The sequence below is a fragment of the Lagenorhynchus albirostris genome, chromosome 15, assembly GCF_949774975.1.
Source record: "Lagenorhynchus albirostris chromosome 15, mLagAlb1.1, whole genome shotgun sequence".
Lineage (NCBI taxonomy): Eukaryota > Metazoa > Chordata > Mammalia > Artiodactyla > Delphinidae > Lagenorhynchus > Lagenorhynchus albirostris.
This window is the reverse complement of record NC_083109.1, coordinates 11,084,324-11,100,115: the sequence shown is the minus strand read 5'-3', so window position 1 is coordinate 11,100,115 and position 15,792 is coordinate 11,084,324. Positions and strand designations below refer to the sequence as shown.

The 15,792-nt window shown below is 41.7% G+C and overlaps 1 protein-coding gene across 1 annotated transcript; it reads left to right on the top strand.

Moving 5' to 3' along the window:
* Nucleotides 1–299: 299 nt before the first annotated feature.
* Nucleotides 300–15,072, top strand: PARD6B (par-6 family cell polarity regulator beta). The gene is made up of 3 exons (XM_060123760.1): nucleotides 300–365; nucleotides 5,027–5,249; nucleotides 13,964–15,072. The coding sequence occupies exons 1-3, from the start codon at nucleotides 300–302 to the stop codon at nucleotides 14,791–14,793; spliced, it is 1,119 nt and encodes a 372-aa protein (XP_059979743.1). The 3' UTR covers nucleotides 14,794–15,072.
* Nucleotides 15,073–15,792: the final 720 nt, after the last annotated feature.

Here is a 15,792-nt window from a genome sequence, read left to right as displayed (position 1 = left end):
CTGTCCCCTGTGCTCCGCCCCCTCCTCCTTCTTCGCCGTCGCGGCCGTCGCAGAGGCCCGGTGGGAGGGAGCCGCGTTCCCGCCCGCCGCGCCGCCAGTCTCACCCTCGGTCCCACCGCGTGAGGAGCCAGCCGAGCGGAGCTCTGCGCGGAGACCCGAGCCACGGTCGCCCATCTGCAGGTGCCTGTGAGGAGGCGCCTGGGCCGCAGCCGAGTCCCGAGCCCAGCGGCCGGGCACTCGCTCTCCGCGCTCCGAGGGGCGGCCCGGCTGGAGGAGGCTGTTGCGGGCCAGGCCTCAGGATGAACCGCAGCCACCGGCACGGAGCGGGCAGCGGCTGCCTGGGCACCATGGAGGTGAAGAGCAAGGTGCGCGGGGCCCGGGCTGGGCGGAGCGGCCGGCTAGATGGGGACTGGCGGTCAGAGCCTTGAGGGGGGTGCTCCCGGGGCCTGGGGGAGGCCTGGGGGAAGCCAAGGGCTGGCCGGGGACGGCCTGAGGAGCTGCCCGCTGTCTGGGACCGTGGTGGGCGCGATGGTGGGATTTGGAGGCAGGAGATGGTGGAGAATACGCTTGCTGTGAAGAGGACGAGCGTGGGGGGTTGTGTCTGCTCCTGCCCCAGGTAGGAAGGAGACCAGCTGAGCGCTTAATCTATCTCCTTAAAAATCATTCCTGTTCAAGGATGGGAGTAAGGGCCGAGGTATAGCCGAGGATGGGAGGCGTTTGAGCGCAGCGTGGTACGAAAGGTTTGGAGGAATTCTACCTCTTGGCCTTCTGAGTAAAGAGTATTTGGAATACCCGTGGTCACAAAATGTTACCCCTTTCTGTGGCTCAAGGGTGCATCAAGTGGTGAAGGAGAGAGCCCAGGGAACTCAAGAGCCCTTGTAAAGTTAGCTTTGCTTCCTGCTTAGAGATTTTTCTAGCACTAACTTTGGTATGCATTTAATCTCTAAAATTAACACTATCGCCTTTCGTTTGAGTAGCACTTCACAGTTTGAGTCTGGGTGCCCTCTTCATTCCATCCTGCTACCTTTTCACATCAAGTGTTTTCACTCTTGACCAACGGTATGCCAATCTGCTGATAATTACGTCAGTATCCACTGAATTCCTAAATTGCAGGGCTGCCTGAGCAGGACGGTGTATAGGGATTAGTGAGGGAATGCTTTCCAACGGGGGTTTTGAGATGGAATTTGAAGATGGTCGGCGGCTCCGGGAACATTTTCAGCAAGCATTTCATGAATTGAAGAGCCAAAGGGGACTTAGATAACCTAGTCTGATCCTCTGAGAAGACGGGGGCTCAGAAAGCTTATGACTTCGACAAGGTGTGCTTTTTATGACAAAACCTTAAAACCTTTTACAAAATAAGTTTTAGGCTTTATGGAATAGAAAAAAGAGGACATGGGCTGGGCCCTGAGAACATTGAAAATAAGAGCTGGGAAGATGAAAACACATGAAAGAATAGGAGAAAAGTAAAAGCATATCAACTTGAAGACTAATGAAACATCATTGAATGTAAGACTGCGGGGTGGGGTAGGGGGGAGGAGAATGCAAAATCCAGGAGTGCTTTTCAGTGAAGCAGAGTAGGAAGGCTCCCTGGAGCCTGTGGTGGAATGGTTTTTACTATCTGGAGTTGATAAGCAAAGTTCTATAAGCTACTGTAACTGAGATGATCACATCAAGAGTATCTGCATTCATTTTTCACATTATTTTACAATGTTATTTTCGACTTAACTCGTGTATCAGAATAGGCACTAGTTAAGAAACCCTTCTGCTTAATAAGAATAGAAATGTAGTTATAGCCGTTTCATGAATATGCTGTCTCCTGTGTCCTCCGTGGAACTGCCATAGCAAATTGAAGTGACACGCTTGAACTAAGGGTTAAGATAACTCAAAATATATAGAGCTTTTCCTCTAGCAGTATAGTGGTGGTAGTTCCGTGGCCAGTGGTTGAACCTTCTCATGGCATTTCTGTCATAAATCTAGTTTGGGTTTGTGGGAGTTGAGGTTAAGAAAAGAAAGACATTTATGATGTTGCATAATCTTAAAATTCAGTTTGTGGTCCTAATCTTGGTAGCAAGTATTTAATCTTTTTATCATAGGAAAAAATGAGTAGGGATTCTAGGTGTTCTGATAAATACAGTCAAGTGGCAATTTATCTCTCAGACTAGAAAACCTCGAGCACTTGGGGACTGGAATTTCAGGCTTTCTGCCCTTTTTTTCTGTCAACTGGTTTGTGAATCTTTCCCATACTGCCCATTATATATTTGACCTGCCATACTGGACTTCTGGTGAACCGTGTCTCTTAAATAGAATCAAGGCATTCTGAGAACCTGCATCTCAAAGTGTGGTCCCACTAGCGTTCTAGCTGCTGATAAATAGGCACAGTAGAGGTGCTGTTTCTAGTGTGTCAGTGGCACCTTATGTTTTAAATATATATTTAATGGATTAAATAAAACATTTGGCATCTTTACCATTTAAAAAATATTTGGACAGATGTGTGAAGCAATACTTCCTTTTTCACTGCTTTGGTGATATCACAGCTTTTTACAAAGCTGGTCGCTAAAAGGTTGTAACCACAACTTGGTGATGTACAGATCCACGTTTCAGGATTTCTTTTTCTTCTGCATAGAAAACAGTGTCAACTTTTTCTTCTGCATAGAAAACAGTGTCAACGTCATATCTTTGCTCATGGAAGGGGAAAATGGTGCAAATAAAGTAATGGATAATGCAAATATAACTATAGTTAAGTTGTGATACCAGTTACCATGTGACTTTTTTGGGTAACTGATTTATCTTCCTGTTTCTCCAGAGTTGGAAAAGCTCTTAATAATCAAGGTGATGTCCTTTAATAACCTTAGGTTATTAAACACTTGGAATAGTCTTTGAGCTGTACATTTCCTAGTTATTATTTATGGGCAAACAATATTAAAATTAAGTTTTCATTTCTAGAGTGTACCAAAAGATGCTGGGAGACAGGTGTCCATACACATTCTGGGTGACCAAGGCAAACTAGACCAGGCTAAGAAAAGTTATAATAGTTGTTGATTGGGTCTTAATATTATCTCTATTTCAGTATTTTTCTTCATGTAGTAAAAAGTTCTCTTAATCCTATTGTTTTGCTGCAAGAAGCATAACAATTTCTCTTTTTTTTTCCTGCTAACATTGCAAAAGGGCACATCTACTTGTGAAGCCATACAATTTTCCATTGTTTTTATCATAACATTTAAGCAAGAGAAAAAAATGTTGAGCAAAGAATTTTTATCCACAAGCTTTAGCAAAAACATTGCAGCCCTAAAATATTCAATTATTAGATGTTACTCCCATTCACCAGGGGAAGTAATAAAACCCTGAGATGAATCAGAAAGCACTAGGATGTTTTGATACCAGAATAAAGAAAATGGAGAAGAAACTATGACTTTTTATAACATCATAAGACTAACTCTGATATGAAGGGTGTTCCCCAGTTATTATTTACTTTGAAACGTGAAGGTATGACTACACTTTTTGAGCGCTTTAGGTATGAGTCACCTTATGTTCTTGACAGATGTTAGTGTTTATGTTTCAGGAATGTGTTTTGGAAACTTTTGATTTGTTAGAGGTAAGAAGTGGTTTTAGTAATTTTTCATTTTAATTTAAAACTAGTGAGTAGTGTGGGTATGAGCAAGGCAGATGAACTCTTTGAGATAGCAAAAGCAGTGAGTTCAGAGAGACCATGGGATCCTTAGGGAAATGAATTGACACATTTGTAACCTGCTCAAATTATTCTGATAGGGACTTTCTCTGCAAGATGCTTAAGGCTGTCTTAGGGGTACATTAGTGTTTCTTGCCAATAATAGATATTTAGAGGAAAAATTAGTTCAGTGGTCAAACATATTTGGCAAACATTTGTTTAAAAACTTTTTTTTTTTTTTTAATCAACCACAGGACTTAACTGAGCGTTTAATATCTGGTCTCCACAGTGATTCCTAAGAGTGTAATTATCGTTATGTAGCGTTTCCCAAACTTGTGTGACTGGGGCACTTTTTGAGGAAGGCTGATGAATCTTTCTTACGTTTCCACATTTGAGGAAATGCCATGCTAGTCCCATAGTTAAGTCATGGATCCTGTTTATTATGGACTAGATGAAGCCAGTCCTTCGTGTTGAGTAAGAACCACTTAAATAATTTGGCATTTGGAAGGCAGAGGTGTGAATCTAGAGTAGGGAAGCAGACCTGAGAACCAGAATTGTGGAGATAAATATTGGGCATGATGGAAGTATCGTCCTCCCTGTTTGTGTGATCCCTTAATGCCTCTCATATAGTTATTCTCTTTCCCCACTAATTTCTGAGCTCTGGTGCAGGCCTGAGCCTTTCATTCTCTAGGGCCTAGCATTGTGCCAAGCACGTAAACACTTTTGCTTTAATTGGAGAGTTGTAGGACATATATTTAATGTGTTGTGTGTGTGTGTGTGTTTTTAAGATTAACATACGGAAGACACTTCTTATCTCTAGACCTGTTTCTTATATGACATACCTCCATTTGTATCCTGCCTTAGTGCCAAGAAACTCAAAGTCCTTTTTGTATATGTTGCTGTTAATTCTTGCCACTTCCTGTGAAATTGTAATTCCTTTTATGGGGAAGGAAACTTAGATGCTTTTTGCTACCAGTCAAAATAAAGACTTAGGAACATCTTTGTTACCCCATGGCCTGAGTGAGGAGCAGATACTGCTGTCAGGATCTGGGCTCCAGACAGGGTTTGTTTGAGCTGAGTCACTCTGCAGGACAGTCCTCAGTGAGACCTGGGTACCCCAGGGATTAAGTTGAGCCTGCATCTCTTGAAGGGAATGCCCTTCAGAGATGCAGCAGTGAGCAGACACATTCCTGTGCCTTCCTTATGTTGTTTTATCTCCTGATAATGAGATTTCTGACAATAGACCGTGTTATTGGAACTGTCTTCTTCATTAAGGGAAATACTGTGCCTGTGAATTTTTCTGTAATGCATTTTAAGATTGGATCCTGTTACCTTTTTTAAAATTAATATGTTTATTTATAGTTTGGAGCTGAATTTCGTCGGTTTTCACTGGAAAGATCAAAACCTGGAAAGTTTGAGGAGTTTTATGGATTACTGCAACATGTTCATAAGATACCCAATGTTGACGTTTTAGTAGGCTATGCAGACATCCACGGAGATTTACTACCTATAAATAACGATGATAATTATCACAAAGCTGTTTCAACGGCCAACCCACTGCTTAGGATTTTTATACAAAAAAAGGGTAAGTAACAATGTTTAGAAAAATTATTTTAGAATTAGAAGTTGTTTATTTTCCTCATTGATAGGATACACAGAATTCACTACAAATTTAATGAATAGACATTTTGTGTGAATCTTCTTACCATATTAACTAACAAGTGAGTTAAGACATCTGTGATATTATTGGTTTAATTGACATCGTTACACTTCACTAAGTATACTTTGGAAAGATAGCGGGGTTTTTTTTTTTATTTATTTTTATTTTATTTTGGGCTGCGTTGGGTCTTCGTTGCCATGTACAGGCTTTCTCTAGTTGCGGCGAGCGGGGGCTACTCTTCGTTGTGGTGCATGGGCTTCTCATTGAGGTGGCTTCTCTTGTTGCGGAGCATGGGCTCTAGGGGCGTGGGCCTCAGTAGTTACAGCACACGGGCTCAGTAGTTGTGGCTCACAGGCTCAGCAGTTGTGGCTCATGGGCTCTAGAGTGCAGGCTCAGTAGCTGTGGCACTTAGGCTTAGTTGCTCCGTGGCGTGTGGGATCTTCCCAGACCAGGGATCGAACCTGTGTCCCCTGCATTGGTAGGCGGATTCTTAACCGCTGCACCACCAGGGAAGTCCGAACGATTGTGGTTTTAATTACTTTATAACCTCTTAGATTTTTTAAAAATGGAAATTAGGAATTTATTGAATCTTCACTTTGTTGAATGGAATTTTGTCCATTCAGAAAGATGTGGTAGGAGGAGTATGACTTTGGAGTCAGGGAAACATTCTACTTCTTTGGTAGCAATTAACTTTGAAATCTGTATGCATCACTTAATAGGTACCTGAAGGAAAGCTGTTTATTCTTCCTGGGTCGCGGTATCTTTATCTATAGAATGAACATACTATCTCATAGGATTACTAGGAAGTTTAAATGAGCTCAGTGCAGTGCTCTGGCATGTAGTATGCCTCCGGTGAATGTTTTCTTTCCTTTTAAGGCATTTTTCACAGAAATAAAACTAGTGAACTATCTGGAAAATCAGAGAGCAAGTCATTATTTTGGAGGAATGTAAACATTGATATTTGTCTTGCAAAAGAACATTTTAAAATAACCACTCTATATGGCAAGAATTGAAACATATTTTGAGCCCTAAAACTTTTAACTTTGTAGCCTCCTCCGTGTGTGTGTGTGTGTGTGTGTGTGTGTTTATCTGTGTCCGCCTATAGATGGCCATGGTGTGTGCCATTTATTCCTTTGTCTTTGGTAAATGAAGAGGTTTGGAAAGGCGACATGAGAGCCACAAGCCCAGTATTGGTGGGATAATCAAAGCCTTACTGTGTTTGTAAACCAACCCAGAAAGCAGTTTGAGAGAGTGGGTAGAGATTACCCTTGAAGGTGAAACTTTCTTTCCAATCAGTTGATAAGCATTGGACCACTCCTAGGGCTTTGAAATTCCACTGATTGTGTATCTTTGCTTCTGGGTTTGGAGGAACTAAAGTCCGCCAACAAAATAAACCTCCAAGGGTAGGGTAACTTACCTCTGTATCACTTGACTATTTACAAAATACTTTACAAACACGCAAATTCATTTTCCCAAAGACCCCTAAGATGGATTTCCTAGGTATGTGGCAGGGGTGTGGTACAATTAGAGTGTTACTTCAGGAAGACTCATTTGGCTGTTCAGGAGGAATTGGAGTACGCAGCAGTCTTACAGGAGAGAGCAAGGAGCAGGGGGGTGAGAGACGCTGAGAAGCTGCCCCGGCAGGAGACCAGGTGAGGAAGATAAAGGGGAGGATCTGAGAGTCACTGCGCTCCCCCCACCCGGAGGGCAGAGGGTTGAGGAGGCGTCCAGAGGAAAGTAGCTTTCTGGATTTGAGCCTGATGGCGCCATAAAACAGGTACAGTCTGGAAGAGAGGTTGACTTGGAAAGAAAATTGGTCTGGTTATAGGACAAAAAAGCTTATCTGGCCGGCGAGTTTCAACCTTGTCCCGTAGGAAATCAGAAATGATGGGCTGGAGCTTAGGGTGGAAATCTAGAGGCTGATCAAAGAGCTGAAAGTCTGCAGAAAAGTGATAGTTGAAATTTTGGGGAGTAGACATAAGGGCTTGCTGAGATGAAGAGCAGGGATGGTTCTTAGAAAGCTATGTATAGAATGTTGGAGAAGGAAGAGGAGAAGACAAAACATTGGAGTGGAGCTTGTCATTTTAAGCAGAATAATTTAAATCATTGTTGTTGCATAGAAGGCCTGTCTTGTTAGCAGTTGTAATTTTCATTACAAATTTGCTGTTTGGAACATGTATTTAAATATAGAATGACTATTTTTAAACTACTGCCATCTGACAGAACTTGTTGGATTATCCCCTTCGTTAGAAAGATTATAGGTGTTGGATTATACTACCACATGTTTTTGTTACTGGAATTGTAACACTTACGTGATCATAGGATTAATCCTAACATCTTTTAAGGGCGGTTATCATCTGCTGTTTCCTTTTCAAATATGTTTAGATGTAAACAAAAGTTTTCTATGCTGTAGAGGTAAATAACCAATACAATTCAGAGCCCTTAGAATTTGATCTACAAATAGGCAGTGTGTTCAACAGAAAATTTTTGTTTTTAAAAATGTAACTTTAGGACATCCCTGGTGGTCCGGCAGTTAAGACTCCATGCTTCTACTGCAGGGGGGCACAGGTTCAATCCCTGGTCGGGGAACTAAGATCCCACATGCCACCCGGTGCGGCCAAAAAAAAAAAAAGTAACTGTAATACACATATGACTTAAGCAAAACATGAAAAGTCAGTCAGTCGATTCATTCCTGCTGAAAACCCTCCAGTGGTTTCCGTTGCATCCAGAATAAAATACATCCTGATTTGTGCTCCACAGCAGCGTCTCCTTCCTCCATTCTCCCACTCCCCCCTCACAGCAACCACATTGGCTTTCTTTCTGTCCCTAGGAGTCAGCGGGCTTGTTGCCGTCTCTGTGCTTCTGCACTTGCTGTTCCTTCTGTAAGCAACGCTTTTCCTGCAGCTGGTCCCGTGGCTGCCTCCTCCTCCCTCAGTTCTCAGCTCAGATGGCTTTCTCAGAGGGGCCTCTTCTGACCACCCTAGCTAGAGCCCCCCAACCTCCACCTTTACCACATTACCCTCTGGTTATTTAGGTAGAGTTAACATGTTTGTTGTCTGTCTTACAGAGTTACACAGTGCCCTGTAGTTCGTGGTGATACCTTTTTTCTTTTAAACAGAGCTCAAGAGATGCTTAAGTAGAAAGCTGATTTTACTTAAACTTTAATGAACATTAAATTCAGGAAACAAATGTAAAACATGGCATTAAGTACAGTTACATTTTCTCGCTTAATTACAACACACTTTCTGTTTTACTGGCCTGTTGCTTCCAATTTAGGAACCAATAGGGCAGCAGTTGCACTTGATGTGTCACCAAGCGATTTTTTGAAAGACAGACATGAAAACGATTTTAAATTTTAAACCGTGTGACCTTTTAACATCTGATCCCCTCTACCAAATAAAGCGTCTTTGAAGTGAGAGCTCAGGACTGAAGGCATAAACCACTTCATAGCTTGAACTCGGGGGTAGCATCATGGCATATCTTGAAAAGTTTTATGTCTTACAGTAATTTATTGTTAGAGGAGAAAACCCAGACTCTATTTCCAGGGCTGTTATTGTGGAAGCAAAAACAAAACAAAAAACCTGATATTTTAAAAGTTACTTTCGCAGAGGATCCTAGGGCTTTTGCCAGCCCCCTCACCCTGTCAGAGTTTAGAATTTCCTCATTTATTTGAGGGAAAAAGAGAGTTTTTCTTCTCTGTTGTTCAGGTGGTTCTTGTATGGTAAACAATCTCAGAAAATATTTAAAGGTTGCACCTTTAGAAAAAGTACTCGGGTCATTCCTGTAGGTTTGGAACGCAGCCAGGGAAATGTGTATTTTTTAAAAGCCCGTTGCGATGATCAGCCAAGTCTGAGGCCCGTTGACCTGCCCGGACGTCTCGCCAGATCTGATCAGCATACCTACACCACAGCTGCTTGCTGTGTCACAGGCTGTTTCTGTGTGCCATCAGACAAGCCCATTTGTATCATGGGTTTATTCAAAGGAGTATGTTGGAAGTACCAGAAGGGCCTTGCTTGAAGCCTCATCTGCGTTAGGACATGGGCTTGTGGCCCAGACACCTGCAACTGGGCAGCCACTTAAACTGTCTCAGAACTTTACTGTGCATTGGATGTTATTTGGGAGCTGTATTTTAAGGTTATATTTTAGTGAGTCAGGGTTGAATTTAGAAATGGTCTAAGGAGTATACATTTTCATAGTAAATTGTGAAAAATTGTTTAACAGAAGGTATGGCCCGAGAAATAAAAAAAATTCTGAGTAACAGCTCAGAATGTGACACCAGTTGCTTATGACAGAAACCTGGGTGTCGCCTTTGACACATACCTTTTTTTCAGTCACCAAGCCAATTAAAAATGTGTTCTAATTATTTTTCAAACTTATTTCCCCGTTTCCTGACACACCTTTTTATTCAGTCACCTGGCCTATTAAAAATGTGTTCTAATTACTTTTCAAGCTTATTTCCCCATTCCACTGCCTCTGCCCCAGGCCAGGTACCATCCTAAATTACCTGCAGTAAAACCTCCTGTCTTCCCCGCAGGTCCCTCCTCCAGCTTGCAGCCAGAGTGAGCTTTGTAGGAAAACCAAAATCCTTGGTTTTCTTCCCTTTGCCCTCAGGCTGAAGCCCGTAATCCTCCCCACTTCCCCGGAGGCCCTGTCTGTCTGTAGGGCCCTGGCCGCCTGGACTTGGCTCCAGCTCCTCCTCTTCTCTCCCCTCCCACCCTGCCTTCTCACCGTCTCCTCCGCCGACCCCATCCTGCCTGGCTCTGTATTTGTTGTATCTGCACCCGGAAGTTCTTCCCTCCCTTCTACCTGATTAGTTACTGGTTTGTTTTCCAGTCTCAGTATAAACCACGCTCCCCAGAGAAGCCTTGCCTTACCCTGCAGACCAGGCTGAGTTCCCACTGATAAACTTCACAGCTCTTGGCACCTTTGTAATAATATAATGGTTTCAAGTTCTTTGTTAATTGCCATCTATTTTAGTGTGTAAGCACCATGAAAGCAAGCACCTTAGCTGTTTGGTGCACTGGATCTGCAGCACACAGCACAATGTCTAGCCACATAGTAGCAGGTGCTTAAGTGTCTGGCATTTGATTTTCGTTATATTAGGAAGTGAAGGGATCTGCAGACTTTGAATATTGCTTTAAGTGATGTTTAATCCTTTTAAAGTTGCCACATGTATTTCATTTAACCATTTTGGATTAGAACAAGGGTTGGCAAACTCAGGCTTGCTGGCTGTTTTCATGGAACACAGCCATGATCACTCCGTTCTGTAGTGCCTGTGGCTGCTTTTGCAACAGAGACCGTATGACCTGCAATACCTAAAATATTTACTGTACAAACTCTACAGAAAAAGATTGTCCACCCCTTGATTAGAACAATTTCAAAAATTATTTCATTCTTCCCCTGTCTTCCTACTGAACTTGAATGGGTCATAATCTTGAACCTTCTTGATGACTCTACCATGAACTGTTACTGTTTTGTTACTGTACACGGATGCTGCTGGGATTTATATAACGCTTTTGTTTTGTTTGTTTGTTTTCAGGTTTGCTTTTTCTTCACTGTAGGCTTTTATTTTTTGTATCTGTGCCTGCCACTCACTGGTGGACCCTTACCCCTGACTGTGACTTAAGACTGTGAGCTGAGGAATGAGATAACCAGGGTTTTTTGGAATTAATGTTGAAAAAGTAAGAGGCTCAGAGGGAGGCCCTTCAGGGCTCCCTTCCTCTGTGAGGAAAGCACAGGGGCTTTTTGTGTGTAAGGAAGTGAGACATCCAGTTTGGCTGTTTGGCGGCATTCCAGGGGTAGATCCTTGTCTGTTTCGGTGAGCTGAGATTGCCAGGCTCGGGATAGGTGAGGTTTCGCTGAGCCTATATCACACACTGTTGCATAAAGCCTGGGTTTATACAAGTGAAAGGTTGCCATGAGCCAGGATTCCAACTTTCCGTCTCTTTCTGAGTTTTGTACTTTGACAGACATGCTCAGGTGGAACGTCAGGCCTGGTCTCTGTAGATGTTCACCTTTACACTTTAAACCGACACCCTGCACCCTGGCTTTCTGCCAAAATATTTCTTTTCCCAGTGGCTGGAAACTGATTAGCTAGATGGGAGAACAAAGGTGCCTTTGTACTGGGGCATATTGCTTTTGAGAATTTAGCAGAGAGCATTCAAACAGAGTCTGGATGCAATGCCAAATTATGCAGATTTGGGGGGTTTTTTGGTCAGGTTTCCCATGAATAGGTATGTAAGCAACTTAGTTTTGTTCTCCTTTTGTATGGTGTGGAATTTCCCATATAAAAATTGTGTGGGCTTTCTTAATTGATTGTAAAATGAAATATACAATTTTGAATAAACACATTCAGTAGAAGATCATTGTTGATAGATTTCTGGCTACATTTTGCCCAAAAGATTCTTTTGTCAGTCAGTTTATTTCCCAAGCCAAATTATAAATAAATTTGTCTTTGTAAGAACACAGTGTAAGTACTTTCTCCATAAATGAAGCAAAATTATCCCCAGGGGGAAAATGCCCCAAAATCAGGTACCACTAGGCTTTTTTTTTTTTTTTTTGGTTATACTGGGTCTTAGTTGTGGCAGGTGGGGCTCCTTAGTTGTGACATGCATGTGGGATCTAGTTCCCTGACCAGGGATCAAACCCAGGCCCCCTGCATTGGGAGCGCAGAGTCCTAACCACTGCGCCACCAGGGAAGTCCCCAGGTACCCCTAGTCTTGTACATTTATCTGAAACTAGCTTTTGAAGAGTGTTCAAGCAGCACTGAGAAAAGAATACTGAAGTTCTCCAGGCTCTGACACACAGTGGACATTTAACATTCACTGTATGAATTGAACATGTACGGTATTGGCCTTAGTAAGAAAACCTGGGGCCAGTCTTCTGTCTGTACCTTATTTTGTACCCTTAATTTCCTGGTCTATAAAGTAAAGGTAATAATACTTACAGACAGGGGGGCCGAGAGTTGGGTGACAAGAGGCTACAGATGGAAGCCCTGTGCAGACACAGTCTGGTGATGTTACTGTTGTCTGTAGCAGTGATTGAGACTAGGACTTTAAACTAGTTCTTGGGATGGTGGGGGCACTTTTGTCTTTTTTATTCTTATTAAATATTTTTTCATCCTTGGAGATTGTGACTTTTTAGTTTATCCCCATTCCAGTTATTTTTGAAATGTGATTTCACCTTTTATGCCTGCTGCTAATTCTGTTTCCTCATCCTCTGATGAGACGTGTTGTTTGTAGACTGTCTACCTCCAGCTGTGGGATGTAAGGAGATCTAGTTTTAGTGCCCTGTTTTCCCTGATTTACATCAGGGATTATAAATTGCTGGCTTGAAGAATAAATTCAACCCCCAGATGTTATTTTGCTCAAACAGGTTTTTGTTGTTATTTAATTAGGTGTCGGCATTTTAAATGGGAAGGTTTGTGGTTTTTTTAACCTAAAAAAACAAGACTTTCTGACAAGTTGGACTGTCCACACAAATTCCTACAGTCCGTGAAGAAAAGCTGCCTGGAGCGAGAAAAGCCATGCCATTAAATGGGGCAGGAGCTCTCAGCTTTGCCAGAATCCTCACCCCTCCCTGTTGTCTCTGTCTTATACCTCAGCCTCTTTCAAAAGTGGGAAAATGAAAGGTTAAAACTCCCCCAGAAAACTGAGGGAGAGTGTATTTTCAGAAGACCAGAATTCCTGTGTTTGATATGCATTCATTTAATTACATTATCATTTTATGTGTATTATCCATTTCATTTAATTACAGGCAGACCTCAGATATATTGTGGGTTCGATAAAGCAAATATCGCGATAAAGCAAGTCACATGAATTCTTGCACAAATTAAGCGTGTAATAGCATCATGTCTAAAAAAATACATAACTCAAGTTTAAAATACTTTTTTGCTAAAAAAAAATGTTAACCATCACCTGAGCCTTCAGCAGGTCATAATCTTTCTGCAGTAGTGATGTCAAAGATCACTGATCAAAGCACATCGTAACAAGTATAATAATTTAAAAGTTTGAAGTATTGCAAGAATTAAAAAATGTGACCCAGAGATACGAAGTGAGCAAATGCTGTTGGAAAAATGGCGTCGGTAGACTTGCTCGGTGCAGGGTCACCACAAACCTTCAATTTGTAAAAAAACACAATTATCTGCGAAGCGCAGTAAAAAGAGGTCTGCTTGTACACTGTCCTCCCAGACTCTAGTACAGGTATTTGCGCTTCAAAAGTGCCCAATTTCGTGTCATTGAGTCAAATATGATAAACATGCAAATTGGAGGTGTTTAAACAAACATAGGGAAAATACAATGTAAATAACTTGTTTTAAATGGTGTTTAAGAATGTGTGTGCGAGGCTTATCAGAATTTCATCTGCCATATTTAATGTTGTTTGAGTCATTGAGCTTTTTCAAATTTAACTTCAACTTTTGGTAACTTCATGGTGAATACTCGAGAGGGCCACCTATTGGGCTTTTCTGGTATAGCATGTCTTACTGCGTTACATTTTCAGCCGATAGGAGCAGGCTGATACTTAACGAGTTTGTTTATGTATCAAATATATTTGAGTTGTCCTTTCTGTACAGATTCCACTATAGATAAATGGGCGTTTTTACAGCATTTCTATAATTATTTTATTTTATTTTTAAACAGAAGAAGCAGACTACAGTGCCTTTGGTACAGACACACTAATAAAGAAGAAGAATGTTTTAACCAATGTGTTGCGTCCTGACAACCATAGAAAAAAGCCACACATAGTCATTAGTATGCCCCAGGACTTCAGACCTGTGTCTTCTATTATAGACGTGGATATTCTCCCAGAAACACATCGTAGGGTCCGTCTTTACAAATATGGCACTGAGAAACCCCTAGGATTCTACATCCGGGACGGCTCCAGTGTCAGGGTGACACCCCATGGCTTAGAGAAGGTCCCAGGGATCTTTATATCCAGACTTGTGCCAGGAGGTCTGGCTCAAAGCACAGGACTATTAGCCGTTAATGATGAAGTTTTAGAAGTTAATGGCATAGAAGTTTCCGGGAAGAGTCTAGATCAAGTAACTGACATGATGATTGCAAACAGCCGCAACCTCATCATCACAGTGAGACCAGCAAACCAGAGGAATAATGTCATTAGGAACAGTCGGACTTCCGGCAGCTCTGGCCAGTCTACTGACAACAGCCTTCCTGGCTATCCACAGCAGGTCGAACCGAGCTTTGAGCCAGAGGATGAAGACAGCGATGAAGATGACATTATTATTGAAGACAATGGTGTGCCACAGCAGATCCCTAAGGCTGTTCGCAACACCGAGAGCCTGGAATCATTAACACAAATAGAACTCAGTTTTGAGTCTGGACAGAACGGTTTTATTCCTTCTAATGAAGTGAGCTTAGCACCCTTAGCAAGTGGCACAAATACAGAATTTGAAACGCGTGCTCCAGATCAAAAACTCTTAGAAGAAGATGGAACAATCATAACACTATGAAACCATCGCGTCTGAATGTCTTCTGAGTGAGGATGCCGTGGAGACTTGTAAATTTGGCTAGTTTAAAGCATATGTACCTCTGAACCAGTGATCTGGGCTAGGCATGAAAAAACTATATTGCAAGCTTAAAATGTTATTAAAATAGTAGTTTGATAATTAATATAAACTTCAGTGGGTCAGAGGTGAATTTAAGTCTAAAACAAAGGGGCCTTTGCTAATGAAATGATGTGCTTTTGCTATTTTGTCTATAGAGAACTGGATGTTAGAGCACATTCCCAGAACTACACATAAGGACTAGATCATTTCTGTTTGAAGTGGTTGCATATTTAACCTGCTGTGCAGAGCCTGGTTGATTTTTCCTTTAACTGTATATCTTTTAATTCTAACGTGAAGAAGTCTGAGTCTATCTTTTGGTACTTTGGGACCTTGGCTCCTATATTCCCCATGTTGTATTTTGATTTTTTAATATTGTTCCTCTGTTGCTAATTGTAGCGAGTAATTTTTTCAAATGCTTTTTTTTTTCCTAATTTCTAAGAAATCAAATCAATTGACTGTTTTTAGGGGTTGCTTCCTAAGTTATAAAGCATTGAAGCTATGTTCCTGAATTAAGAAACTCTAACAGTTGTTCAGGTCCGTGTTTGCCCATGGGAGACTCTCTCCCATAACCTCTTCTTGTCCTCATTCCAAATCTCATTAGAAATCATTCCTTTTGTTGTTTGTGTGCATATTTTGTTTGTCTGCCTTTTTACTCTTTTAATGTATTTGAGTAGTGTGAATTATTTTCGTTAAAAAAAAATGCACCCAAACTAAGAGATTTTTACACACAGGACAACCTTGTGCACTTTTTATATGAAAATTTTGGGTTTTCCTTAATGGGATTTCTAGGAACACTGCCTACACTTTATGAAAAGTATGTCGTCTTCACCTCTGACAGGTAGAGTGTATCTCGATTAATTTTATGAGGCTATTTATTACTTTCCGCTGCATCCACTTAGCAAG